The sequence below is a fragment of the Crassostrea angulata genome, chromosome 5 (assembly GCF_025612915.1).
Source record: "Crassostrea angulata isolate pt1a10 chromosome 5, ASM2561291v2, whole genome shotgun sequence".
NCBI classification, from domain to species: Eukaryota; Metazoa; Mollusca; class Bivalvia; order Ostreida; family Ostreidae; genus Magallana; species Magallana angulata.
Window position 1 is genome coordinate 61,001,215 of NC_069115.1, and position 26,641 is coordinate 61,027,855.

A 26,641-nucleotide genomic window follows, 5' to 3' on the forward strand; every position below is an offset into this window, starting at 1 on the left:
GGTTCGTCTAACAGTCTTCACCCTCGCATTGCTTTAAGTAAAACTCACCCCTGCATATTCATTTGAATTGATTTCATGATCACCCTTCAACCCTCCCCCAACCTCCCCACCCCGGAAAAATTTATCAACCATTATCTTCACTTTTGTTAACAACCAGTTTTTATTTTTAAATTTGTTCATATGATATATGGATAATATCAAATACATCATTTTAAGAACTTCGAATCAAAGAAAATGATTAATATCTACTGTACAATCCTACGCTTTAATAAAACGAAATAATAATTGTATGCATTATCATTTTCTCACCAGAACTCTTTTGTGACGAAGGTAAGATTGTGATTCCCGCAAGTTTTTTGTTGATTAAGTAAAAAAGAATATTCTATGAGGATAAAGAAATAAGCAGCAAGGTATTTCTATGGATTGCCGAGTCTCGGTTTGAATGATTATTTATTGAGGATAAAATGGTTGTATAGTTACTTACAAGTAGAAATCTCTTGCGGATTAGAATGTGTGACAAGTCAAAGAGTTAATAGTCGTCACTCGGGTTTTTTTCCTCCGGTTTCGGCCGGCTTATTTTCTCTGTTATTCAATCCAATTTATTTCTTTTCTTCGATGTAATTATATGATACCATAGTCTGATTAATTTCCATAAAGATTAACTTCCTAATAATGCAGAATGAATGCAAAATAGCCAGCTGTAGACTTCCAATTAGTGAAGACTGCCTATTCTTAATGAAAGATGAGACATCATTTCAGGGCGGTTTTTACAATTTATTTAGTGTATTGGCATTCTTGTTACCTTCCATTGTAATTGATTTTGAACCATTCAGAGATCTGATTTTTTTTCTTTTAAAAGAAACATCCTAACATCCTAACAAAATTTGAGATTTGTATTAAATTGAGATAATTTAATGTAAACTAAATTTTTTTACCGATTTTTTCCCTCCAGAAAAACATATGGCAGCTAAAAGTCCAAGCTTAAACTCTCTGATGAATTACCGCTTTGTGAAAAAGCAGGGCCCCAAACTTGCCTCAGGTAGTGAAAGCTTATTTAGTTCCGAGACGAATGGCAGCCTTAATGCACAGGATACCGAGGCAACAAACAGACAAAATGACAGTCAAACAAGCTCTGCCTCCTCATCAGTCACAATAATTTACTACAATAAAGAGGGAGAAAGTCAGAACAGTGAAACAACCATTCCATACAATGCTAGTCAGGATCTCGGGAGCCAAGACCCATTCCAACAAAATGATGAAGGTCAGATACTGACACTAAATGTTTTTTGTAAAACAGATACTTTGTATATAAAATGAGAATCAGATTATACAGTTAACAGAATTCTATTTCAGACCATGCTCCAAGTAGTCCAGAATCACCAGTGTTTCGTGGAAAGGTCAAAGGGTCAAATAAGAATTGTATCCGTGACGATGACACAGAACCGACCTCATCTCCATGGTTATCAAAGGAGCAGGGAATAACAAACGGGACAGCATCTACGTCCGCAAAACAGCGGTATGATAAAATGTGCCAAAGAAGTGAAGAGCTTATATCAATGAATAATTTTGTTGTGTGATTCTTACTCAGCATTTTAAAATGCAGAAAGAATTTCAAATTTTTAGTTACCCTGAATGAAAAGCATGTTATCTGTGAGAAGAAGTCTCTATAGAGTTGCTAGAATTTATTAAAGATGTGTTCAGCTTTTTGTTACATAGGTCACAGTCTTCAATGCTGATCATTAGTTTATTTTACAGGAGAAAATCCAAACAGGAGGTGCGGCAGGGCTTTGGGGATGACCTGACCCCGGAGCAGACAGAGGCTGTCAATCATCTGAAGGCCATGTTCCCTGACCGCTCGATGGAGGTGTTACAGGGGGCGCTAGAGGCGCGAGGCTGGAACGTGGAGGAGGCGGTTGATCATGTGATTGACAGCTGTATGTAATACATATGTAATACATGTATCCCAACAAAAGTAATCTCTGTTGTTCATAATACCTCAATAAATGTAATCATTTCTGATTGATATTCCATATATCCAGTAATTTTGTGATGATCTAATTGTTGCTTTTTTTCACAATCACTTCTACACAGCAAAATATTCAATACACAGAATTTTTAGGTGTTTGCTGTAAGAAACTTTTTAAATTGCAAAAAATAACTGACACAAATAAAAAAGTTACATATTTTCCCCATTTTTCATGAATTTTGTGACATACGAAAAAAACTGGATGTATGGTACCTTATATATGTTATGTCTAAGCTACTGTTCTCGCAGCTGTAAGTAATGGCTCGTAATCAGATGTATACTGTAGATTCGTAATTAAACGTGAGGAATTACTATTGGTGAGAAGCAATTATCTCAGATTTTGAATTCTTGCTTTTATTTATCTGTGAATTAGACAATTAACTATAGGAAATTATAATGTTATAAAAAAAATTAGTGCTCGGGATTATATATTCTCGCAATATGATACAAAACAGTGGAATCGCAGAATGAAGTACTTCAGTAAAATAAGGAATTTATAGTAATTTAATTTTAATTCTTACAATTATGTGATCTTATCTTGTTTACATTTAGCAAAGTCCCTGAAAACTAAAAAAGCCAAGAAGAGAATAATTCGAATGGCGAGCAGTGACTCTGAAGATGGGGGAGGGTCTCCCATCCATCGTCCCGCTAAGCGAGCTCGACCTATCGAGTCTGTTGACCTTGAAACAACCCAGATATCGGAGGCACAGAAAGACAAAAGGATTCTGTTCCTTAAGGAGGCATTCCCCAGGAGAAAAAGGAGGGTGAGATATCTGTGTCCACAAGATGTTTACTTCTCAGTATTTGTTCAGTATATATACATGTACCTGTATGAATTGTTATATGCTGTTTATGATGTAAGTTAGAGGCTCGTTATATCCACTAAATTAAGTAGTAATAATGAAATCATTATCTGCTTCTTCCTGCAGTGAACCTATGTGTAATTAAAATTCCAGATATCTGAATCATCATAAGACTGGTTTAGTTTCGGGTCTTTATAAAGTTTAACAGTTTGATAGATAACTAGTCAGTGTGACTCCACTAAAGGGGCATTAAGCCTGTGGCCTTTTGTTGTTACTTTTTCTGGGCTTCTAATTTTGATGTTATTGTATGTATATATATAAAATGATGTTTTGCAATTCATGCATTACCCGTAGTATTTTAGCTGCGTGAAAAAAAAATTAATGATAAATAAGGACATCTTGGTAAAGCTGATAATTTATCATTCACTATGTATGCTTGATAAGTTGAATAAGTTGTGTTTTTTCTTCCAACAGGAACTACACAAGGCATTAGAGAACAACAACTGGCAGACTGACGACGCTCTACTGGAACTCAGTAACCTGATGGACAACGGAAAGGAGAGACAGGGTATGTCATACAGGTGGTGGGTGTAGGGGGTGAGGGTCAGTAACCTGATGGACAACGGAAAGGAGAGACAGGGTATGTCATACAGGTGGTGGGTGTAGGGGGTGAGGGTCAGTAACCTGATGGACAACGGAAAGGAGAGACAGGGTATGTCATACAGGTGGTGGGTGTAGGGGGTGAGGGTCAGTAACCTGATGGACAACGGAAAGGAGAGACAGGGTTCGTACTATATACTGAGTATGTTTCACACTGAAGCGGGGAGGGGGACAATATTGTCAGACATCGCTGCATTGTTGGTTGAATATAGAAATCTGGCCCCGGGGCATAAAAGTTAGACCAGCTCACTTTTGATATCATCCTCACTTTTACAAAAGGAATAGATAGTGGAAAAGTGAGATTGACATCAAAAGTGATGGCCCCGGGGCCTGATGAGGTTTTGAACATGTTGTCGTGGAGATATCATGGATTTTGTTGTCATGGAGATATCATGGATTTTGTTGTCATGGAGATATCATGGATTTTGTTGTCATGGACATATCATGGATTTTGTTGTCATGGACATATCATGGATTTATTTACATGCATGTGTTGGAGGTAATGTATCACTTGTTGACAGATATGTTATGTATTTTAAATCATCTAAACACAAAAGGGGTATTTATTTTAGTGAGCATCTTATTATTTGTTTGCAGCTGCTTTGGAAGATGAAGAGGATGATTTTAGAAGCGAAGACGAGGAGGCAGACAGTGATGACAGCTTAGAGGTAACTCACCGTCCAATAAAATGATACATGTATGTATTATATAAACTCACCGTCCAATAAAATGATACATGTTTGTATTATTTAAACATGTAAACTCACCATCCAATAAAATGATACATGTATGTATTATATAAACATGTAAAGAGAGAAACATTGTGAAATTTTACATATATAGAAACCAGGACATCAATATATGTGTAAAGAAGACATTGTTATTATTAGTTAAAATATAAAGAAAGCATGGTAGCAAAAAAAAATCCATGGTTACAATTCACCTGTAAAGAAAACAAGGTAACAGTTTACTTGTAGAAAAAAATCCTTGATGACAATGTAAATGTAAAAAAAATTCATTGCAACAATTTACATGTAAAGAAAACCTGGTAACAATTTACATAAAAAAAAAATTCCATGGTAACAATTTACATGTAAAGATATAGTAAAAATTAACATATAAAGAAGACTTGGTAATAAGTTCTGCCTAAATTAAACTTAAACTTAAGTTTTAGAATGCCTCACATCTGTTTGTTTGTCTAGATGGACACAGAGAGTGCTCAGACTGAGAGAGAGAAGATCCTGTCGTTTTTTGACGAGGCTACGGCTGACGAATTATCCGCCACACCTGGGTGTTCTAAAAAGCGGGCGGAAATCATCATCTCTCTGAGGCCATTCAATACCTGGAACAAACTCGTAAGTTATCATCATCTAAGTCATGGAACTGACTCGTAAATTATTGCTATCTAAGTCTTGGAACTAACTTGTAAGTTGTCCCCATCCAAGTCGTGGAACTAACTGGTAGGTTATTCCTGTCTTAGTTTCGGAACAAACAATCACCATCTAAGTGTTTTTTGTATTTTTTCCTAAATGATCTTTAATATGATTTTTTCAGATTTCTCAATTCTCTAATAATAAGGGCCTATCGTATGACATCATCAGTGGATGTAAGGAAATTCTGCGAGTGAGGCAGGTCATCCTCAAACTCATGCAGAAGTGTGAGGGGATCTCCAAGAAAATGGAGACGGTCGTATCATGTCTGACCAAGAGGACAGAAGTAGAAGACAGTGACGATGAAGCCATACAGATCACTAAACAGCCACAGTACCTGTCCCCCAAGTATGGGCGGTTTGGTTCCTTGTGTATTTATATCAAAGAAGAAAAATTACATGCATAAATTGAAAAATTGACATTATTGTGTGTATTAGGTATAGTTTACCCACCCTTATTTTCTTAGATATGATTGAATTTATATAAGTGTTTCTACTGCATCTTGCCAAAGTTGGATAATTCTGAATACAAAGTCTTGCTAAGCAGGTGTGTAAATACTGTAAATTCCTTATTTTACGCAAGTACTTATTTACGCGATTCCGACGTTTTTATATAAAATCGCGAGAATATAAAATCGTGATCACCAGTTTTTGTTATAATTTCCTATAGTTTATAACTGTCTAAATTATAAAAGCTAGATTTTAGAATTGGCGATGGTTGCCTTTCGCGAATTTCTGCTGAAGTTAATTCCTCGCGTTTAATTTGGAATTTACAGTAGTACTAGATATGTGTATTGTGAACAGGATCCCAGCTGTCAATTTAATAAGCAGGTGCCCCCCATACAATATGTAGATACATGTACTGTAAACTGCTTCTTCTCCCACAGCTGTCAATTTAATAAGCAGGTGCCCCCATACAATATGTAGATACATGTACTGTAAACTGCTTCTTCTCCCACAGCTGTCAATTTAATAAGCAGGTGCCCCCCATACAATATGTAGATACATGTACTGTAAACTGCTTCTTCTCCCACAGCTGTCAGCTGAAGCCCTTTCAGATGGTTGGGTTGAACTGGCTCCGCATCATGCACTCTCAGCAGCTGAATGGAATCCTGGCCGATGAAATGGTACTGTCAGTAATTCTCTCAAACTCTGTATTAGCTCTCTCTCATTAGTTTTATTAAACTATTTATTTGGTGTAAGGTTTTAATACTTTGCTTAATTGGACTGTGTAAAATTATTCACTCTATTCTGTTGATTAATCAGGGACTTGGTAAAACCATTCAGACCATCGCCTTCATCGCTCATCTTCTGGAGGAGGGAGAGAGAGGGCCACACGTTGTGATTGTTCCGTCGTCAACGATAGGTAATTCACTACCGTATTGGTGCACATGAACTCAAAATAAGGTCATTTAATAAGTTCTTTTACAAGGCAATAGAAGATATTAAATCAAAGATTTTAAGAAGTGTTTTTAGCTCACCTGAGCTGAAAGCTCAAGTGAGCTTTTCTGATCACCTTTTGTCCGTCGTCCGTCTGTCCGTCTGTCCGTCCGTCCGTCTGTCCGTCCGTCTGTAAACTTTTTACATTTTGAACTTCTTCTCTAAAACCGCTTATCCAATTTCAAACAAATTTGGCACAAAGCATCCTTATGGGAGGGCGAATATAAATTGCAGAAATAAAAGTCCGATCTGTATTCAAAGCAGAGAAAACCTTGAAACTGTAGAAAAAGGGGGGTGCATTTTTAAAAATCTTCTTCTCAAGAACTACTGATTCCAATTCATTGTAGTTTAGCATAAATTATCCTTATGGGAAGGAAAATATAAGTTGCAAAAATTAAGGTCTAATTCTGTTTCAAATCTGAGTTATTACGAAAATAATAATAAAGGAAAGGCGTGTTTTAATCAGTTTAATAGCTTCGGGTTCGGCATCCGATAGGTTCGGTATCCGGTAAAATGGGTAGACAAGACTTGGTTGGCCTGGGCATAACAAAAGATTGGCAGTTATTGATCTGCCAATCTCATTAAAATTTCAGGATATTTGATGGACCAGTATATTTGTATTTGCTGTAAATATTGCTGCAAAATAATGCGTATTTGGGATTGACGATTGCCGATCTAGATCTGCCCCGGCTTTTATTTTGCCACGGCCTGGGTTTGCATACCCATTTTACCAAGACTCGTATTCCATACTTCAAAAACGAGGTTCTTTGTTTAAAGCAGCCATGACATTATATGAAAAAGGGTCGATCTGACTATGATGAATTTGCTTGTTGTGCAACAATTCGCGAATGAAGGGAAATTTTTGAAACATGCAAAATATATTGGTGCCGATTTTGTGAAGTAAATTGAGGCTAAATATTTCAATGCGTTGACAGTTTTCACACATGACATTGGTGTTAGCTTGTTCTGATTTTCGTTTCGTTTTCATTATTTATGCTTTGTAACCTGGGAACTATCGTCTGTATTTCGTGATTTTTACGTTTCAAATCAAACAGAGACTTCGGTAAATCAAACAGTTAACTGTTTACCTGTGCAAATTAAGCAAAATCTGATGTATCAAAAAAGTACTGAAATACAATTCATTTTATCGGTAATTCGGCATTATCATATCTTTTGCGTAATGGTAGATTAATGCAATAGGTTTTGTTGAGATGCTCGGCATTTTCTCGAGATTATTCAGTTTAAATAGAGTTTGATATCGCTGACGGAAATATGTAGGAATAAACATGTATATATATGATTCATTTCGAAAAAATAAATTCTGTTCTTTATTTGTTATAGTGCATGTTTCTTGTGTTTAATTGTTTACAATTTCTATTTACTAACCATATTTAAGTGTTAAGCTTCGAATTATAAGCAAGATACATAGATTTGCTCACAATTCTATGCTTGTACACAGATCTTAAAGACTAAAGATTAAAAAAGTAAAAAAAATTGTCAATATTTATTAAGAAAATTTTCAAAGTCTGTTCTTCCAGAAACCAACTTTAACAACTTATTGTATTGTAAACTTAACCTTTCTTCGTCATTATTACTCCTACTGTACATGTGATCCTTGACTGTGTTTGTGTACATTTGTATAAACTGATTTTGAACCTCAAATACCAGTGAACTGGTCTTGAGTGAATAAAAGAATTGAATATCTTAGGACATTCTTTTTTTCCATTTTAAATGCTGAATAGGAAATACCAAGTTAAAAATCTTAAATTGAATGTAATAAACTCATGGGAACAAAATATGATTCAAACCTAGGCGAACTGTGAGCTCTGTATCTTGCTTATAAGTCTACGATTGACGCTAAAATTTTGGTTGAACATTAGAAATTCTTTAAGAATTAGAGTATGTTAAATACTTGTACAAACAAAATAAAGAATGGTCTTCTGTATATACCTACTCTCTGGGGCCCCCTCTTTAAACAATAAATAATGTGAAATCTACATCAATTTTGATAGTTTTTCAGACACGGGTAAATAAAAACGACATCTTTAAAACAGTTTCCATAGTTCTGACACATTTCTGTTGCGGGGATAAAGTAATTATCGCTATTCCTAAGAAGTTATCACATCGGAAAATTATCCTGGTTTGTACGCGAAGTAAATAACAGTCATTTAATTATAATGGAGAAGACAAATAAATTTTTTGAATGTTTTTAATTTGAGGAATTGAGCACATTGAGGTACAATTTTCTTCTTCACATCTATACATGTAGGATTTTTAAAATAAAAAACAATAACTATTATATATTTTTTTAAAAATACAATAACTAGTAAGTAGTTGATGAAAAAAAATGTACCTATATGCTTTCATATATTTTGATCGCCTTACAAAGTGTGGGGGGGGGGGGGGCAGAACGAAAATATAGGGAATTGGAAGTTAACAACTTGTCAGTGTACTCCTACCAAATGTTTAGTTTTATATCTTGCGTAGGATTTTCTTATTTTTGTAAAAAAAAATAGTATTTCATGAAGGTACAATGTCAAAGATTACGTGTATGCAAAAATAAGTGTAAAATTCGAATACTTTACAATATTTGTTTTTTGTTATTCTACCGAGGGACCATACGGCACAATATCTTTTGAACGCCCATTGTTGCTCAGGTGAGCGATGTGGCCCCATGGGCCTCTTGTTTAAATTGCATTCTGTACCAGTGGTTATTAATTTTTTGATATTTTAGGACACATCATTTCTATGTAGTCACATTATATAATGATTTCTCTGCAGAGAACTGGATGCGGGAATTTGAGACGTGGTGCCCAGAGGTTAACTTGCTGGTGTATTATGGGTCAGTGGAGGATCGGCGTCAGAGTCGGATGTCACTGCTGTACGACTCAAAGTCTGAGTACAATGTAGTCCTTACGACGTAAGCTGTTTTTTAATTAGTTACCACCAGGCTTGCGGCGAATTACATTGTAAAGTAATGCATTACATTACCATTACTTCATGAATTTGGGCATTAAATTACCATTACCATTCTTGATTTTCTTGAAGTAATGCATTACCATTACCATTACTTTGGTTTAAAAAAGTGAAGCTAAATAAAAGAGTTTTTGAAAAATGTTTCAAATAAAAAACACTCTTTAACATATTTACAGGTTCATGTTCAGTATCAGGTTCAAATTCAATGACTTGTAGTTATATAAGATTCATTTTGTATTTTCTCAATATATAATCATCTTATGGCATTATGAATAACATATCACATAAGGTAAATTGATATTTATAGACATTTGACATGGTTCAATGTCAGGTATGAAATAGAGACACAGAAGTACATGCATAACAGAAAACAAATTATGGAATAATGTTGCGGTTATTTTAGCTAAATGGGGGTATTTCCCCAGATTACACAAATCTTTATAATTTTGTAAACTTAATTAATTTATACACAGAGGGTTTTCCCAGTTATATTTCTTAATATATTTTAATCGGATTTCTTTATGCTGAGGACACTTTAAGACAAAAGATTGCTGTTGCACTTTATGATCACTAAAGTTTCAAAGGGTTCATCTCTTAACTGCATCCTGTTAGGTTTGAACATGTATACTAAATTCATAAACCTTCTACAAGAGCAGTGGAAGCTGGGACTGAACATCTTTTTTGCAATCGTTATATTAGGATATATATTAAGACCAGTGATAGAAAAATTACATGAATCTTGTATTTTCTATCAGTGTAAACTAATGTACTTAATATACGAGAGAGAGAGAGAGAGAGAGAGAGAGAGAGAGAGAGAGAGAGAGAATTTTCAAATGGGTTATAATATTGAGAGTGATTTTGATTTTCATCATGGATGGACAGTGCATTCATTTTGTTTAAAGGTGCATGTCTGTCCTCTATTCTATTGGAACATAGCCAAGGGAAGGGGATTGGGGTCTTCAGTGCTTCTTATAACAATAGATTGTTTTGATACTTAGATTATCCTGGGGGCATTGTGTGTTGTTGACAACTTCTTAATTGAAGTGAAAACTAATTGGAGTAAATTGTTTAAATGACTTCAAACTCTTAATAACAACACTCTTAAAAATGTTATGGAGTTGTGTCATTATATCAAGTAATAAAATGAACTTTTTAAAAATCTTTTTTTATAATACAACCAAAACATTTTTATCTGAAGAACATTTTTATCTCAAGAATTATTGCTTTCTCCTTTAAAATAATTTTAAGCAAATACAATTTCAGCTATTCATTTATTTATCACATTTTTTAAAGAGAACATGCATAAATAAGCATAGTAATGCCATGTAATGCCAGCATTACCCTAGATTTTGGAAAGTAATGAATTACATTACCATTACTTGTAATGCTAATTTTGTGGCGTTACACATTACTAGCATTACTTTGAAAACATGTAATGCATTGCAGTGCATTACCATTACATTTAGCATTACCCCAAGCCTGGTTACCACCTGCAAATTATACTAAATAACATTGGTCTCTTTTTGCTATTGGCTGATTATTCAAAACGTCATTTCCTGTAACAGTATATATATTGATTTTATCCAGCATAAATTTTTAATCATAATGTATTCAGAAGATTTAGATTTCCAATCACTTATCAATAAATGAAAGTGAATTTATACAAAAAATTTATAAAATTATGACTGAAATTTTCATCCAGAAGTTTTCATCCAATGCAATTTTATGTTATGCTTAACTCATGTAAATGAATCGCATCTATCGGTGGTGTAAGGACAATTCAAGGGGTGTATCTGTATTGTAGCTACAACAAACTGCACTCGTTAGTGTTAATGATGATTAATTAACTTCTGTGTGGTGGTTCTTTATTGTAGATACAACATGGCCACAGGAAGTGTAGAAGACCGTGCCTTGTTTAAAAAGGTCGAGTTCCACTACGCCATCTTTGATGAGGGTCACATGTTAAAGAACATGTCATCTCTACGTTACCAGAACTTGATGAAAATAGCGGTAAGTGTGCTGTAATACATACCTGTCTGTTACTGATGTATGTGAGACAATAGACATGCCTATTAACTCTGTATTCATTGTCATTAACTCTATGTTCTATTTTAATCATAGTATTTGTGTACATTCTCAGTACAGTACTTGTAATTCTGTTTATGTATGTTTGCTGTTTTAGTATTGTTGTCAGTTCAGTCTCTCTGTGTAATTCTGTCCATGTATGTTTACTGTTTTAGTATTGTTGTCAGTTCAGTCTCTCTGTGTTCTGTGTCAATATCCCCTTGTTCCATTTTCAGGCTGAGCACCACCTGCTACTGACCAGTTCATCTGTATAAGTACAGTATTTCTCTGTTCTGCCTTTTAGTGTTTCTGTGTCTGTAACCTTCTGTTCCGTTTTCAGGCTGAGCGCCGTCTGCTACTGAGCAGTTTATCTGTATAAGTACAGAATTTCTCTGTTCTGCCTTTTAGTGTTTCTGTGTCTGTAACCTTCTGTTCCGTTTTCAGGCTGAGCGCCGTCTGCTACTGACCGGAACACCCCTACAGAACAACCTCCTGGAGCTGATGTCACTGCTCTGTTTTGTGATGCCAGAAATCTTCAGTGGGAAAACGGACCAGCTCAAACAGATGTTCTCTATGATCAATGTAAGGCGAATATAACCACTGATATCTAGGGGAGGATATAACCACTGATATCTAGGGGAGGATATAACCACTGATATCTAGGGGAGGATATAACCACTGATATCTAGGGGAGGATATAAACACTGATATCTAGGGGAGGATATAAACACTGATATCTAGGGGAGGATATAAACACTGATATCTAGGGGAGGATATAAACACTGATATCTAGGGGAGGATATAAACACTGATATCTAGGGGAGGATATAAACACTGATATCTAGGGATATTCAATGGATACTGCAGTAGGATATACATCTGTCACTATGAGAATTACTCAATTTATCAAAATAATGGGTTGTTGATCAATATGATCTCTATGTGGCGTAGAAGATTTTTCATTTCCCCTGAATGATGCTGGACACATCTGTTTTGTTGGTACTATAACTGTTATTTATTGACAAGAGCACAAGTCATAGTTCAAATGAGACCTGTGGTTCAAGTCTAAACATGTACAGTGTAAGGAACTGAAAAATAAATCTGTGTAAAAACTTTTTTTTGTTTCAGAGAGGAGTGGATGACAAAGCAAAGAGTAAATATGAAAGGGAGAGAATCCAGCAAGCCAAGAGAATCATGCGTCCATTCGTCTTACGTAGGCTGAAATCGGAGGTTAAGTTTGTCAATCTTACCATCATTTGGCTTCATTTTAGTTCAGTTTTGTACAAGTACAGTAAAACTTGGTTATAGCAGATTACTAGGGATGATTTTGAATTGTTAAATCTATAATTGGTGTTATCTGATAATTTATATTGTAAAACTTTAAAACTAAGAGGATTGAAATTGATTTTGCTGTGAGCATGGATTAATAATAAGTGATTTAGCTGTAACTCTGCTTTATTGTACACATTTTATATCTGATCAAATCATGCCATCTAATGAATGTTTTTTATTTTCATTAAAAAAATATTGAATTATAATTCATTGCCTTAATGAACACTCCCCTGAACTGTGACTTCCTGTTGACTCAGGTCCAACAACAGCTCCCCCAGAAGAAGGACAGAGTCCTCCATTGTGAGCTGATCCCCCCACAGAGGGAGCTCTATCAGCGCCTGATTCATCGGTTCAAAGAGGTCATGAAGGAGGACCGGGGCAAGGAGACCAACGAGGGGGCGTCCATGTTGATGCAGCTCAGGAAAGCGTCCAATCACCCGCTCCTACTGCGGAATCAGTACACCGACGATATTCTGATGAAGATGGCAAAACAGCTGACTAAGGTAAATTAGCTTAATACTATTTCATACTGTGATGCTAATTGTATGGGCTGTCTACGATAGGATGAGTTTTGGTTATAAATGGAAACTAATTTCAAACAACAAAATTTTGTTTTTTAGTTCATACTGGTTCTTCGAGTATGATAAGGGGGTCACATACTTATGGATGAAATGACAAGGAATACTTTGCACACACTTTGTGACACACACTATTGTTTTGTACTGTAGGATATGTCACACCATTGTTATGATAACTTTTGTCTTGTTCTGTAGGAGCCGTCACACAGAGACAGAGGCGCCCTAAAGGAGCTTATCCATGAAGACATGTCAGTACTCAATGACTACGACATCATGAAGCTGTGTGACCAGTACCCGGTATGTCAATCCTGTCCATAATTCTTCCCTTCCATAGTCCTTTCTGTCCATAGTCCTTTCTGTCCAGAGTCCTGCCTGTCCAGAGTCCTTCCTGACCTAAGTCCTTCCCATCCATAGTCCTTTCTGTCCAGAGTCCTGCCTGTCCAGAGTCCTGCCTGTCCAGAGTCCTTCCTGACCTAAGTCCTTTCTGTCCAGAGTCCTCCCTGTCCGTAGTCTTTCCTATCCTTAGTCCCATCTGTCTGTAGTCCTCCCTGTCTAGTCCTTTTTGTCCAGAGTCTTTCCTGTCCTTAATCCTTCCTGTCCATAGTCTTTGCTGTCTGTAGTCCTCCCTGTCCAAAGTCCTCCCTCTCTGTAGTCCTCCCTGTCTAGTCCTTCCTGTTGTAGTCCTCCCTGTCTGTTGTCCTTCCTGTCTGTAGTCCTCCCTATCTGTAGTCCTCCCTGTCCATGATTTTTCCTATCTTTAGTCCATCCTGTCCTTAGTCCTGTCCGTAATTTTTCCTATCTGTAGTCCTCCCTATCTGTAGTCCTCCCTATCTGTAGTCCTGCCTGTCCTTAGTCCTGCCTGTCTGTAGTCCTCCCTGTCTGTAGTCCTCCCTATCTGTAGTCCTCCCTGTCCTTAGTCCTGTCCATAGTTTTTCCTGTCCATAGTCCTCCCTATCTGTAGGCCTCCCTGTCTGTAGTTTTCCATATCTGTAGTCCTCCCTATCTGTAGTCCTCCCTACCTATAATCCTCCCTGTCTGTAGTCCTCCCTATCTATAATCCTCCCTGTCTGTAGTCCTCCATATGTGTAGTCCTCACTGTCCGTATTCATCCCTGTCCGTAGTCCTCCATATCTGTAGTCCTCCCTGTCTGTAGTCCTCCATATTTGTAGTCCTCCATATCTGTAGTAGTCCTCCCTATCTGTAGTCCTCCATATCTGTAGTCCTTCCTGTCTGTAGTCCAGCATATCTGTAGTCCTCCCTGTCTGTAGTCCTCCGTATCTGTAGTCCTCCCTATCTGTAGTCCTCCCTGTCAGTAGTCCTCCTTATCTGTAGTCCTCCCTATCTGTAGTCCTCCAATCTGTAGTCCTCCCTATTTGTAGTCCTCCTTGTCTGTAGTCCTCCCTATCTGTAGTCCTCCATATCTGTAGTCCTCCCTGTCTGTAGTCCTCCATATCTGTAGTCCTCACTGTCTGTAGTCCAGCATATCTGTAGTCCTCCCTGTCTGTAGTCCTCCCTATCTGTAGTCCTCCCTGTCTGTAGTCCTCCCTATCTGTAGTCCTCCCTGTCAGTAGTCCTCCACATCTGTAGTCCTCCCTGTCTGTAGTCCTCCCTGTCTGTAGTCCTCCCTATCAGTAGTCCCCCCTGTCCGTAGTCCTCCCTGTCCGTAATCCTCTGTCAGGCTCTCTACAGGTTGAGTCGAGGGAAATCTGTTTTGCCAATGCAAATAATCTTTATCAATTTTAAAACATTTTCTGTATAGTCTTACTCTTCCCACATAATTACCCTTAATTCTCTTCTTCCATCTGGTCTTATATCATTAAAGATTTCTTTGTAGTTCTAGCATATCCACAAGACATTGTGTAGAAATTGGATTATTGCAAAGTTTGTAGTAATACTTCATAGAAATGATGCATACTGTTTTTGTTCCTTGCAATTTAAGCACGAGTTAATTTCTTTTACTGTACATCTAAAATTAAAATTAAGAAATATAATTTTCACAATTTATATCAAATAATACCTCCTCCTTTCAGAAATATTTAGGGAGTTTCAAACTAGATGCAAGTGTCATCATGGAATCTGGGAAGTTCAAGGAACTCGAAAAACTGTTGGAAACAAACAAATCTCAGGTAATGTGTGAAAAAACAAAAGCTCAGGTAACTTGTAAACATACAAATCTCAGGTAATGTGTAAACAAGCAAATTTCTCATGGGAAAACTGACTGTGTATCATGTTTAAGCACAAATTTTACATAATATGCACACAAGGCAATTAAGACGCTAGGTGTCTTATATAGCAAAGTTCAATTGATATCTGGCCAGTCGATAATTTTTTTTTCACACTTCAAAAATTGTTATGTCTTATTTTGAGAGGGCGCTAATTGTGAGATAGTCTTTTGATGATTTGCTATTAAAATGAGATGTTAGTTATGATATCCAACTAAGTTTATCTACAGGTTATGTAAGTGACCATTCCATTCTCTCTTATGTGGCATGTTTATCTGTAGGGAGACCCAGTGTTGTTATTCAATTAGTCATGTTTATCTGTAGGGAGACCAAGTGTTGTTATTCAATTTGTCATGTTTATCTGTAGGGAGACCAAGTGCTGTTATTCAGTCAGTCATGTTTATCTGTAGGGGGACCGAGTGCTGTTATTCAGTCAGTCATGTTTATCTGTAGGGAAACCGAGTGTTGTTATTCAGTCAGTCATGTTTATCTGTAGGGAGACCGAGTGTTGTTATTTAGTCAGTCATGTTTATCTGTAGGGAGACTCTAGGGGGACCGAGTGTTGTTATTTAGTCATGTTTATCTGTAGGGAGACTGAGTGCTGTTATTCAGTAAGTCATGTTTATCTGTAGGGGGACGAGTGCTGTTATTCAGTCAGTCATGTTTATCTGTAGGGAGACCAAGTGTTGTTGTTTAGTCAGTCATGTTTATCTGTAGGGAGACCGAGTGTTGTTATTTGGTCAGTCATGTTTATCCGTAGGGAGTCCGAGTGCTGTTATTCAGTCAGTCATGTTTATCTGTAGGAAGACCGAGTGTTGTTATTTAGTCAGTCATGTTTATCTGTAGGGAGACAGAGTGTTGTTATTCAGTCAGTCATGTTTATCCGTAGGGAGTCCGAGTGCTGTTATTCAGTCAGTCATGTTTATCTATAGGGAGACTGAGTGTTGTTATTTAGTCAGTCATGTTTATCTGTAGGGAGACTCTAGTGGGACCGAGTGTTGTAATTCAGTCAGTCATGTTTATCTGTAGGGAGACCAAGTGCTGTTATTTAGTCAGTCATGTTTATCTGTAGGGAGACCGAGTGTTGTTATTCAATTAGTCATGTTTATCTGTAGGGAGACCAAGTGTTGTTATTCAATTAGTCATGTTTATCTGTAGGGAGACCAAGTGCTGTTATTCAGTCAGTCATGTTTATCTGTAGGGGGACCGAGTGCTGTTATTCAGTCAGTCATGTTTATCTGTAGGAAGACCGAGTGCTGTTATTCAGTCAGTCATGTTTATCTGTAGGGAGACCGAGTGTTGTTATTTAGTCAGTCATGTTTATCTGTAGGGAGACCGAGTGGTGTTATTCAGTCAGTCATGTTTATCTGTAGGGAGACTCTAGGGGGACCGAGTGTTGTTATTTAGTCATGTTTATCTGTAGGTAGACTGAGTGCTGTTATTCAGTAAGTCATGTTTATCTGTAGGGGGACGAGTGCTGTTATTCAGTCAGTCATGTTTATCGGTAAGGAGACCGAGTGCTGTTATTCAGTCAGTCATGTTTATCTGTAGGGAGACCAAGTGCTGTTATTTAGTCAGTCATGTTTATCTGTAGGGAGACCGAGTGTTGTTATTTGGTCAGTCATGTTTATCCGTAGGGAGACTGAGTGGTGTTATTCAGTCAGTCATGTTTATCTGTAGGGGGACGAGTGCTGTTATTCAGTCAGTCATGTTTATCGGTAAGGAGACCGAGTGCTGTTATTCAGTCAGTCATGTTTATCTGTAGGGAGACCAAGTGCTGTTATTTAGTCAGTCATGTTTATCTGTAGGGAGACCGAGTGTTGTTATTTGGTCAGTCATGTTTATCCGTAGGGAGACTGAGTGGTGTTATTCAGTCAGTCATGTTTATCTGTAGGGAGACCGAGTGTTGTTATTTAGTCAGTCATGTTTATCTGTAGGGAGACTGAGTGTTGTTATTTAGTCAGTCATGTTTATCTGTAGGGAGACTCTAGTGGGACAGAGTGTTGTAATTCAGTCAGTCATGTTTATCTGTAGGGAGACCAAGTGCTGTTATTTAGTCAGTCATGTTTATCTGTAGGGAGACCGAGTGTTGTTATTTAGTCAGTCATGTTTATCTGTAGGGAGACTGAGTGTTGTTATTTAGTCAGTCATGTTAATCTGTAGGGAGACCGAGTGTTGTTATTTAGTCAGTCATGTTTATCTGTAGGGAGACCGAGTGTTGTTATTCAATTAGTCATGTTTATCTGTAGGGAGACCAAGTGTTGTTATTCAATTTGTCATGTTTATCTGTAGGGAGACCAAGTGCTGTTATTCAGTCAGTCATGTTTATCTGTAGGGGGACCGAGTGCTGTTATTCAGTCAGTCATGTTTATCTGTAGGGAAACCGAGTGTTGTTATTCAGTCAGTCATGTTTATCTGTAGGGAGACCGAGTGTTGTTATTTGGTCAGTCATGTTTATCCGTAGGGAGTCCGAGTGCTGTTATTCAGTCAGTCATGTTTATCTGTAGGAAGACCGAGTGTTGTTATTTAGTCAGTCATGTTTATCTATAGGGAGACTGAGTGTTGTTATTTAGTCAGTCATGTTTATCTGTAGGGAGACTCTAGTGGGACCGAGTGTTGTAATTCAGTCAGTCATGTTTATCTGTAGGGAGACCAAGTGCTGTTATTTAGTCAGTCATGTTTATCTGTAGGGACACCGAGTGTTGTTATTCAATTAGTCATGTTTATCTGTAGGGAGACCAAGTGTTGTTATTCAATTAGTCATGTTTATCTGTAGGGAGACCAAGTGCTGTTATTCAGTCAGTCATGTTTATCTGTAGGGGGACCGAGTGCTGTTATTCAGTCAGTCATGTTTATCTGTAGGGAGACCGAGTGCTGTTATTCAGTCAGTCATGTTTATCTGTAGGGAGACCGAGTGTTGTTATTCAGTCAGTCATGTTTATCTGTAGGGAGACCGAGTGGTGTTATTCAGTCAGTCATGTTTATCTGTAGGGAGACTCTAGGGGGACCGAGTGTTGTTATTTAGTCATGTTTATCTGTAGGTAGACTGAGTGCTGTTATTCAGTAAGTCATGTTTATCTGTAGGGGGACGAGTGCTGTTATTCAGTCAGTCATGTTTATCGGTAAGGAGACCGAGTGCTGTTATTCAGTCAGTCATGTTTATCTGTAGGGAGACCAAGTGTTGTTATTTAGTCAGTCATGTTTATCTGTAGGGAGACCGATTGTTGTTATTTGGTCAGTCATGTTTATCCGTAGGGAGACTGAGTGGTGTTATTCAGTCAGTCATGTTTATCTGTAGGGAGACTGAGTGTTGTTATTTAGTCAGTCATGTTTATCTGTAGGGAGACTGAGTGTTGTTATTTAGTCAGTCATGTTTATCTGTAGGGAGACTCTAGTGGGACAGAGTGTTGTTATTCAGTCAGTCATGTTTATCTGTAGGGAGACCAAGTGCTGTTATTTAGTCAGTCATGTTTATCTGTAGGGAGACCGAGTGTTGTTATTTAGTCAGTCATGTTTATCTGTAGGGAGACTGAGTGTTGTTATTTAGTCAGTCATGTTTATCTGTAGGGAGACTGAGTGTTGTTATTTAGTCAGTCATGTTTATCTGTAGGGAGACTCTAGTGGGACCGAGTGTTGTAATTCAGTCAGTCATGTTTATCTGTAGGGAGACCAAGTGCTGTTATTTAGTCAGTCATGTTTATCTGTAGGGAGACCGAGTGTTGTTATTCAATTAGTCATGTTTATCTGTAGGGAGACCAAGTGTTGTTATTCAATTAGTCATGTTTATCTGTAGGGAGACCGAGTGTTGTTATTCAGTCAGTCATGTTTATCTGTAGGGAGACCGAGTGCTGTTATTCAGTCAGTCATGTTTATCTGTAGGGAGACCGAGTGTTGTTATTCAGTCAGTCATGTTTATCTGTAGGGAGACCGAGTGTTGTTATTAGTCAGTCATGTTTATCTGTAGGGAGACTCTAGGGGGACCGAGTGTTGTTATTTAGTCATGTTTATCTGTAGGTAGACTGAGTGCTGTTATTCAGTCAGTCATGTTTATCTGTAGGGAGACAGAGTGTTGTTATTTAGTCAGTCATGTTTATCTGTAGGGAGACCAAGTGCTGTTATTTAGTCAGTCATGTTTATCTCTAGGGGGACCGAGTGTTGTTATTTAGTTAGTCATGTTTATCTGTAGGGAGACCGAGTGCTGTTATTCAATCAGTCATGTTTATCTGTAGGGAGACCGAGTGCTGTTATTTAGTCACTCATGTTTATCTATAGGGAGACCGAGTGTTGTTATCAGTCAGTCATGTTTATCTCTAGGGGGACGAGTGTTGTTATTCAGTCAGTCATGTTTATCTCTAGGGAGACCGAGTGTTGTTATTTAGTCACTCATGTTTATCTGTAGGGAGACCGAGTGTTGTTATCAGTCAGTCATGTTTATCTCTAGGGGGACCGAGTGTTGTTATTCAGTCAGTCATGTTTATCTCTAGGGGGACCGAGTGTTGTTATTCAGTCAGTCATGTTTATCTGTAGGGAGACCGAGTGCTGTTATTCAGTCAGTCATGTTTATCTGTAGGGAGACAGAGTGTTGTTATTTAGTCAGTCATGTTTATCTCTAGGGGGACCGAGTGTTGTTATTCAGTCAGTCATGTTTATATGTAGGGAGACCGAGTGCTGTTATTCAGTCAGTCATGTTTATCTGTAGGGAGACCAAGTGTTGTTATTTATTCAGTCATGTTTATCCATAGGGAGACCAAGTGCTGTTGTTTAGTCAGTGATGTTTATCTCTAGGGGGACCGAGTGTTGTTATTCAGTCAGTCATGTTTATATGTAGGGAGACCGAGTGCTGTTATTCAGTCAGTCATGTTTATCTGTAGGGAGACCAAGTGTTGTTATTTATTCAGTCATGTTTATCCATAGGGAGACCAAGTGCTGTTGTTTAGTCAGTGATGTTTATCTGTAGGGAGACCGAGTGCTGTTATTCAGTCAGTCTTGTTTATCTGTAGGGAGACCGAGTGTTGTTATTCAGTCAGTCATGTTTATCTGTAGGGAGACCGAGTGCTGTTATTCAGTCAGTTTACTATGATGATGGACATCATTGAAGATTTTCTCAAAATGAAGAAATACTCGTACCTACGATTAGATGGTTCAACGCCTGTCCCAGATAGGTATGTGTAGCACGTGTGAAGGCTGTGTACCTGTGTTTTGTGTGCATGTGTATCACATGTGAAGGCTGTGTACCTGTGTTGTATGTACATGTGTAGCACATGTGTGAAGGCTGTGTACCAGTAAAGTGTATGTATGTGAAGCATATGTTAGAAGGTGTGTACCTGTGATGTGTATGCATGTGTAGGACCTTTCTATTAAAAGTTTACCTGTGTTGTGTACCTGTAACACCTGTATTCCATGAGTGTACAATTGTTTAGTTTGTATGACACCTGTAAATGGTTGATGTACCTTTTTAAAGTATGTATAACACCTGGTGAGATAGTGTATCGTGCAGAGTGAATCGCCTGTGTATATTTAGTGTACCCTGGAGATTGTCACACCTGTGTTCAGGTAGTGTACCAGTGTAGTGTGAATGTTTAAAACATTATTACATAAAGCGCATGTCTAGTTGTGTTTCTGGATGTCTCTGGATGTTTAGTCGACATTAAATGATGAAACCTCATTAAATAAGGAATAAGGAATCATTCTTGAGTATAATGAGGTGATAATTTTGGTCAGGCGTGATCAAATCCAATAAAGCCCAAAGGGCTTTATGATAGATTTGATCATGCCCCGACCGAAATAATCACCTCATAATATTCAAAGAATGATTCCTTATTACTTATATTTATATAATTTTAAACCATCTTACGATTAAATATTTAAATATAAATAAGCAAACCCCTGCTGGCACCTCAATTTGGCTTTATGAGTTATATAGTACAAAATCGATGCGTAATGTTATCACAGGCAAAGACACGGGAAAATGTAAATATATGCATACATAAAATTCCCTGTGTATGGTACTCAGGTGACCCTTAAAGCCTGTGGGCCTTTTGTTCTCTTATTGCATGTAACTTGATGTATTCTTTTTGTGACAGACAAGAGCTGATTGACAGGTATACAAAGGACGAGAGTATATTTATCTTCATCCTGTCCACCCGGGCCGGGGGACTGGGGATTAACCTCACGGCCGCAAACGTTGTCATCATTCACGACATCGACTTCAATCCGTATAATGACAAACAGGCGGAGGACAGGTGTCACCGCGTCGGACAGACCAGGTTAGTTGAAACAGGTGGAGGACAAGTGACACCGCGTCGGACAGACCAGGTAAGTTAAAACAGGTGGAGGACAGGTGACACCGCGTCGGACAGACCAGGTAAGTTAAAACAGGTGGAGGACAGGTGACACCGTGTCTGACAGACCAGGTAAGTTAAAATAGGCGGAGGACAGGTGACACCGCGTCGGACAGACCAGGTAAATTAAAACAGGCGGAGGACAGGTGACACCGGGTCGGACAGACCAGGTAAGTAAAAACAGGCGGAGGACAGGTGACACCGCGTCGGACAGACCAGGTAAGTTAAAACAGGCGGAGGACAGGTGACACCGCGTCGGACAGACCAGGTAAGTTAAAACAGGCGGAGGACAGGTGACACTGCGTCGGACAGACCAGGTAAGTTAAAACAGGCGGAGGACAGGTGACACTGCATCGGACAGACCAGGTGAGTTAACTAGGTCAGTAGATCAAGGTGGCTCAGGAATGGTCAGACTATTAGGTACTTATCAATAAGGAAAACTCAGTTTATAGGGAGGTGTCAGTATTTTATTCTGATCTTTGATATACTTTGTTTATTGATGTGTTGGTGATTTTTTTTTTAGACCTTATTAAACGGAATATAGGGAGAATGATGATTTCTTGAGATCATATTATATTTGTTGGAAGTGTTAGTTATGTTTATTTCAGTGCAGTGTGAGATATGATATTGGGAAATGTCATTAATTAGATTGATCAGTGAGAGGGATTGTGCTTAACAGGAAGATGTCATTAGTTTGATAGATCAGTAAAAGATATTGTGTTATAGGTAGGTTTCATTAATTTGATAGTTCAGTGAAAGGTTTGGTTGTGTTTCAGGGAGGTGTCATTAATTTGATAGATCAATGAAATGTTTGGTTTTGTTTAAGGAAGGTGTCATTAATTTGATAAATCAATAAAAGGTTTGGTTTTGTTTCAGGGAGGTGTCATTAATTTGATACCATTTTGTTACAGGGAGGTGCTTGGGATATGATACTGTTGTATTACAGGGAGATGTCATTAATTTGATACTGTTTTGTTACTGGGAGATGTCATTATTATGATACTGTTGTGTTACAGGGAGGTGTCAGTGGTTCGTCTGATCAGTAAAGACACTGTAGAAGAAGGCATGCTCAGGGTGGCCAGAGGAAAACTGAAGCTGGAGAAGGACATCACCACTGATGAAAGTAAGTGACACTACACTGCCATTTACTGTCACAATGACACTACACTGCCATTTAATGTCACAATGACACTACACTGCCATTTACTGTCACAATGACACTACACTGCCATTTACTGTCCCAATGACACAACACTGCCATTTACTGTCAGTGACACTACACGACCATTTACTGTCAGTGACACTACACGGCCATTCACTGTCACAATGACACTACACTGCCATTCACTGTCACAATGACACTACACTGCCATTCACTGTCACAATGACTCTACACTGCCATTTACTGTCAGTGACACTACGCGGCCATTCACTGTCAGTGACACTACGTGGTCATTTACTGTCAGTGACACTACGCGGCCATTTACTGTTGGTGACACTACACTGCCATTTACTGTCAGTGACACTACGCGGTCATTTACTGTCAGTGACACTACACTGCCATTTACTGTCAGTGACAATACACTGCCATTTACTGTCAGTGACACTATGCGGTCATTTACTGTCAGTGACACTACACGGCCATTTACTGTCAGTGACACTACACTGCCATTTACTGTCAGTGACACTACACTGCCATTTACTGTCAGTGACACTACACGGCTATTTACTGTCAGTGACACTACACTGCCATTTACTGTCAGTGACACTACACTGCCATTTACTGTCAGTGACAGTACACTGCCATTTACTGTCAGTGACACTTCACTGCCATTTACTGTCAGTGACACTTCACGACCATTTACTGTCGCGATTTACTTCATAATGACATGCATACTGTGCCATCAGCTCTGCATTGTGGTACATGATATATTGTGACATGCTTACTGTGCCATAAGCTGAGCATTGTGGTACATGATGTATCATGACATGCATACTATGCCATCAGCTCAGACTGTGCCATCAGCTCAGCATTGTGGTACATGATGTATTGTGATATGCATACTGTGCCATAAGCTGAGCATTGTGGTACATGATGTATCATGACATGCGTACTATGCAATCAGCTCAGCATTGTGGTTCATGATGTATCGTGACATGCATACTGTGCCATCAGCTCAGCATTGTGGTACATGATGTATCGTGACATGCATACTGTGCCATCAGCTCAGCATTGTGGTACATGATGTATCATGACATGCATACAGTGCAATCAGCTCAGCAATGTGGTACATGATGTATCATGACATGCATACTATGCCATCAGCTCAGCATTGTGGTACATGATGTATCGTGACATGCATACTGTGCCATCAGCTCAGCACTGTGGTACATGATGTATTGTGACATGCATACACTGCAATCAGCTCAGCATTGTGGTACATGATTTATCATTACATGCATATTGTGCCATTAGTTTAGCAATGTGGTGCATGATATACCAGTTGTTGGAATTTAGTGATTGTCCTCAAAGCGTTAGGGATTCTGTGGCAATCTGGCCGGAATTGAACTACAAGGTAGTTGTAGCAAATTTACTTAGCATTAACATAGTTGCTAAAACTCTATATTTGATACGATGCAGTTAGACTATACTATATTTTGGTTGCTATCTAGTTTTGATTGTATGAATGAGTCATGAGGCTCACAAGATACATATAATTGTTTATGGGGTTTAATTTTCATTGATGCTAATTTTCATTGATAAAGACAATTATTAAACATAAGAAGCACTGTATTGGTTCGTCCATTTTATGCATTCCAATTTTAAAAAATAAAAAAATCAATTATTACATGTAAAAATCCGTAAAAATATTGCTCATAAACCTACAGTACTTGTTTTGGTTGCTGTATATAGGGGAATATTCGCCTCTGTTTTATCTTCATCCCTTGTTGGCGTTGTCAGCATGCAAAGGACAATGTGCGTTTTATAAAGAGCTTTAAAAATAAGGTGAAAGATAGTTAAAATCATATTGAAAATAAGACTGTTCAAAGTTATCACCACAGTGACGTCATATTGTAGAAATGACGTCATGAAAATTGCCTTATTTTGATAAATTGATGTTTTGTAGCAAAATATGGGTGTTTTCTGATGGTTTTTGACTGGGAAACATCCAGCGCAGGCTGCTCAAGTACCATTTTTTAGTATAATGTGTATAACTATCTGAAGAAAAACATTATGTTAAAATTGTACTTGAGCAGACCTGCACTCTATACTTCCGAATTCAAAATATAAAGCAAAATTGAGAATATTTTAATTTTTTGCACGGGAATTAGGTCATTTAGCTGACGTCATAGATAAACAGCAAATGAACAATGATGACTAAAATTAAGATTAAAGTGATAGGCATCCTCTATACAATGACTTATGAAGATTTGGTTTTTATACAATGCTATTTAAAAATTGCTAGAAATCGGGGGGAGATATTTGACCATACCGCACATAGTCCTTTAAAACAAGGTGAATTTAAAACAGTTTCAAAATAACTGTGTTAATTGAATAGAGTTTCTATTTTTAACTGCATTTGAGTGAATTTAAAGATGGGCATAACCATATGCATATGTAGAAGAGTTAAAAAAAAAATGGGGCCAAAATAATCTTGGGATATTGTAGTACTTGGGATAATAATGACTTTCTTTTATAGATACTGACAAAGAAAATACCTCTGATGTTGCTTCCCTTCTCAAAGAAGCTCTGGCAGGAAGTTCATGACCCCTAACTGAGTTCTTAGTCAGCCAATCACAACTCAGATAAGAAGGGTTCCAACCTTTATGTTTTAATATAGAAATGACCAATAAAATCAAATAAAAACATATCTTGGAGCTGCATGGAGAGTCCGGGGAGTTCTCGGCTTCTGTACGATGTGAGTTCCAACTATTTTTGCCAATGGCTGGACCGGTCGTGGTAAATTTACTGAGAGCTTCTTGATCAACTTTTTGTACAGAAGGTGCAAGTTTTCAGAATTAAAACTGTTCTGAGAACTGTGTTTTGTAATGTTCAGTAAAAATAAAGTGCTCTGTATACTTGTGAATAAACTGTTGATGTCTGAGGTCATTTAAACTGTTGATGTCAGAAGGTTAGTGTTGTGTCAAGGTCACTGATGATGTTGACCTCATTAGATGATGACTTGGGTTCACAGAGTTGTTACTGGTGTTCTGAAAAAAAAAACACAGAAAGAATGCCATAGCAAATATTTTGTTTCATATCATCTACATGTATTAATTTTTAGGGTTTTTATTCGTAGGGAATTTGGGAAAAGCTGTGTCAAGTATGAATAATTTACTACAAGTTTTATTGTTTAAATTAAGACAGGGGGTTTCTTAATTTGGCATGTTGGTAAAAATTTTACAATGTTTATAAAGTTGTGTTTGTATGAATACAGATAAATAATGGATTAATTTGTACCTTTTGATAAAACAAAGATACGATGTCTTGTACTTTTATTTTGATGTATCTGAAGAGACGAGAGATCCCGGCATTTAGTTGTTGTATGTCACTGTGCTAATGGTAGCCAAGTTCTATCTCAATGTTATCTTAATCTCAGCAATATTTGACAATAAATTGATGATATTCTGTTAATGGTTTTGTTTTCCTTTGCACTGAGAATTATTGTCATTGTACACTAGAAATATGATTCATAAACATATTATTAAGATTTTCTTCTGGTCCAAAGAATCACTGTTTATAATTATCTGGTATTAGGTTGAAACATT

General features: G+C 37.6%; 1 protein-coding gene across 1 annotated transcript; it reads left to right on the forward strand.

Annotated features, from left to right (window-relative positions):
* Nucleotides 1–327: 327 nt before the first annotated feature.
* Nucleotides 328–26,503, forward strand: LOC128184794 (SWI/SNF-related matrix-associated actin-dependent regulator of chromatin subfamily A containing DEAD/H box 1A-like). Its single transcript, XM_052854380.1, has 22 exons — nt 328–410; nt 953–1,261; nt 1,354–1,516; nt 1,756–1,934; nt 2,579–2,790; nt 3,304–3,397; nt 4,087–4,157; nt 4,692–4,844; nt 5,044–5,267; nt 5,955–6,045; nt 6,185–6,284; nt 9,140–9,278; nt 11,209–11,344; nt 11,843–11,980; nt 12,527–12,628; nt 12,988–13,233; nt 13,504–13,605; nt 15,339–15,434; nt 20,574–20,692; nt 21,614–21,796; nt 22,888–22,994; nt 25,573–26,503. Exons 2-22 carry the CDS (start codon nt 961–963, stop codon nt 25,638–25,640), a joined length of 3,024 nt encoding a protein of 1,007 aa, XP_052710340.1. The 5' UTR covers nt 328–410; nt 953–960; the 3' UTR covers nt 25,641–26,503.
* Nucleotides 26,504–26,641: the final 138 nt, after the last annotated feature.

Coding starts and splice junctions, on each gene's coding strand:
- LOC128184794 (XM_052854380.1), top strand. CDS start 961: ATGGCAGCTAAAAGTCCAAGCTTAAACTCTCTGATGAATTACCGCTTT. Junction 4,158..4,691: donor ACAGTGATGACAGCTTAGAG/GTAACTCACCGT, acceptor TTGTTTGTCTAG/ATGGACACAGAGAGTGCTCA. Junction 5,268..5,954: donor CCACAGTACCTGTCCCCCAA/GTATGGGCGGTT, acceptor CTTCTCCCACAG/CTGTCAGCTGAAGCCCTTTC.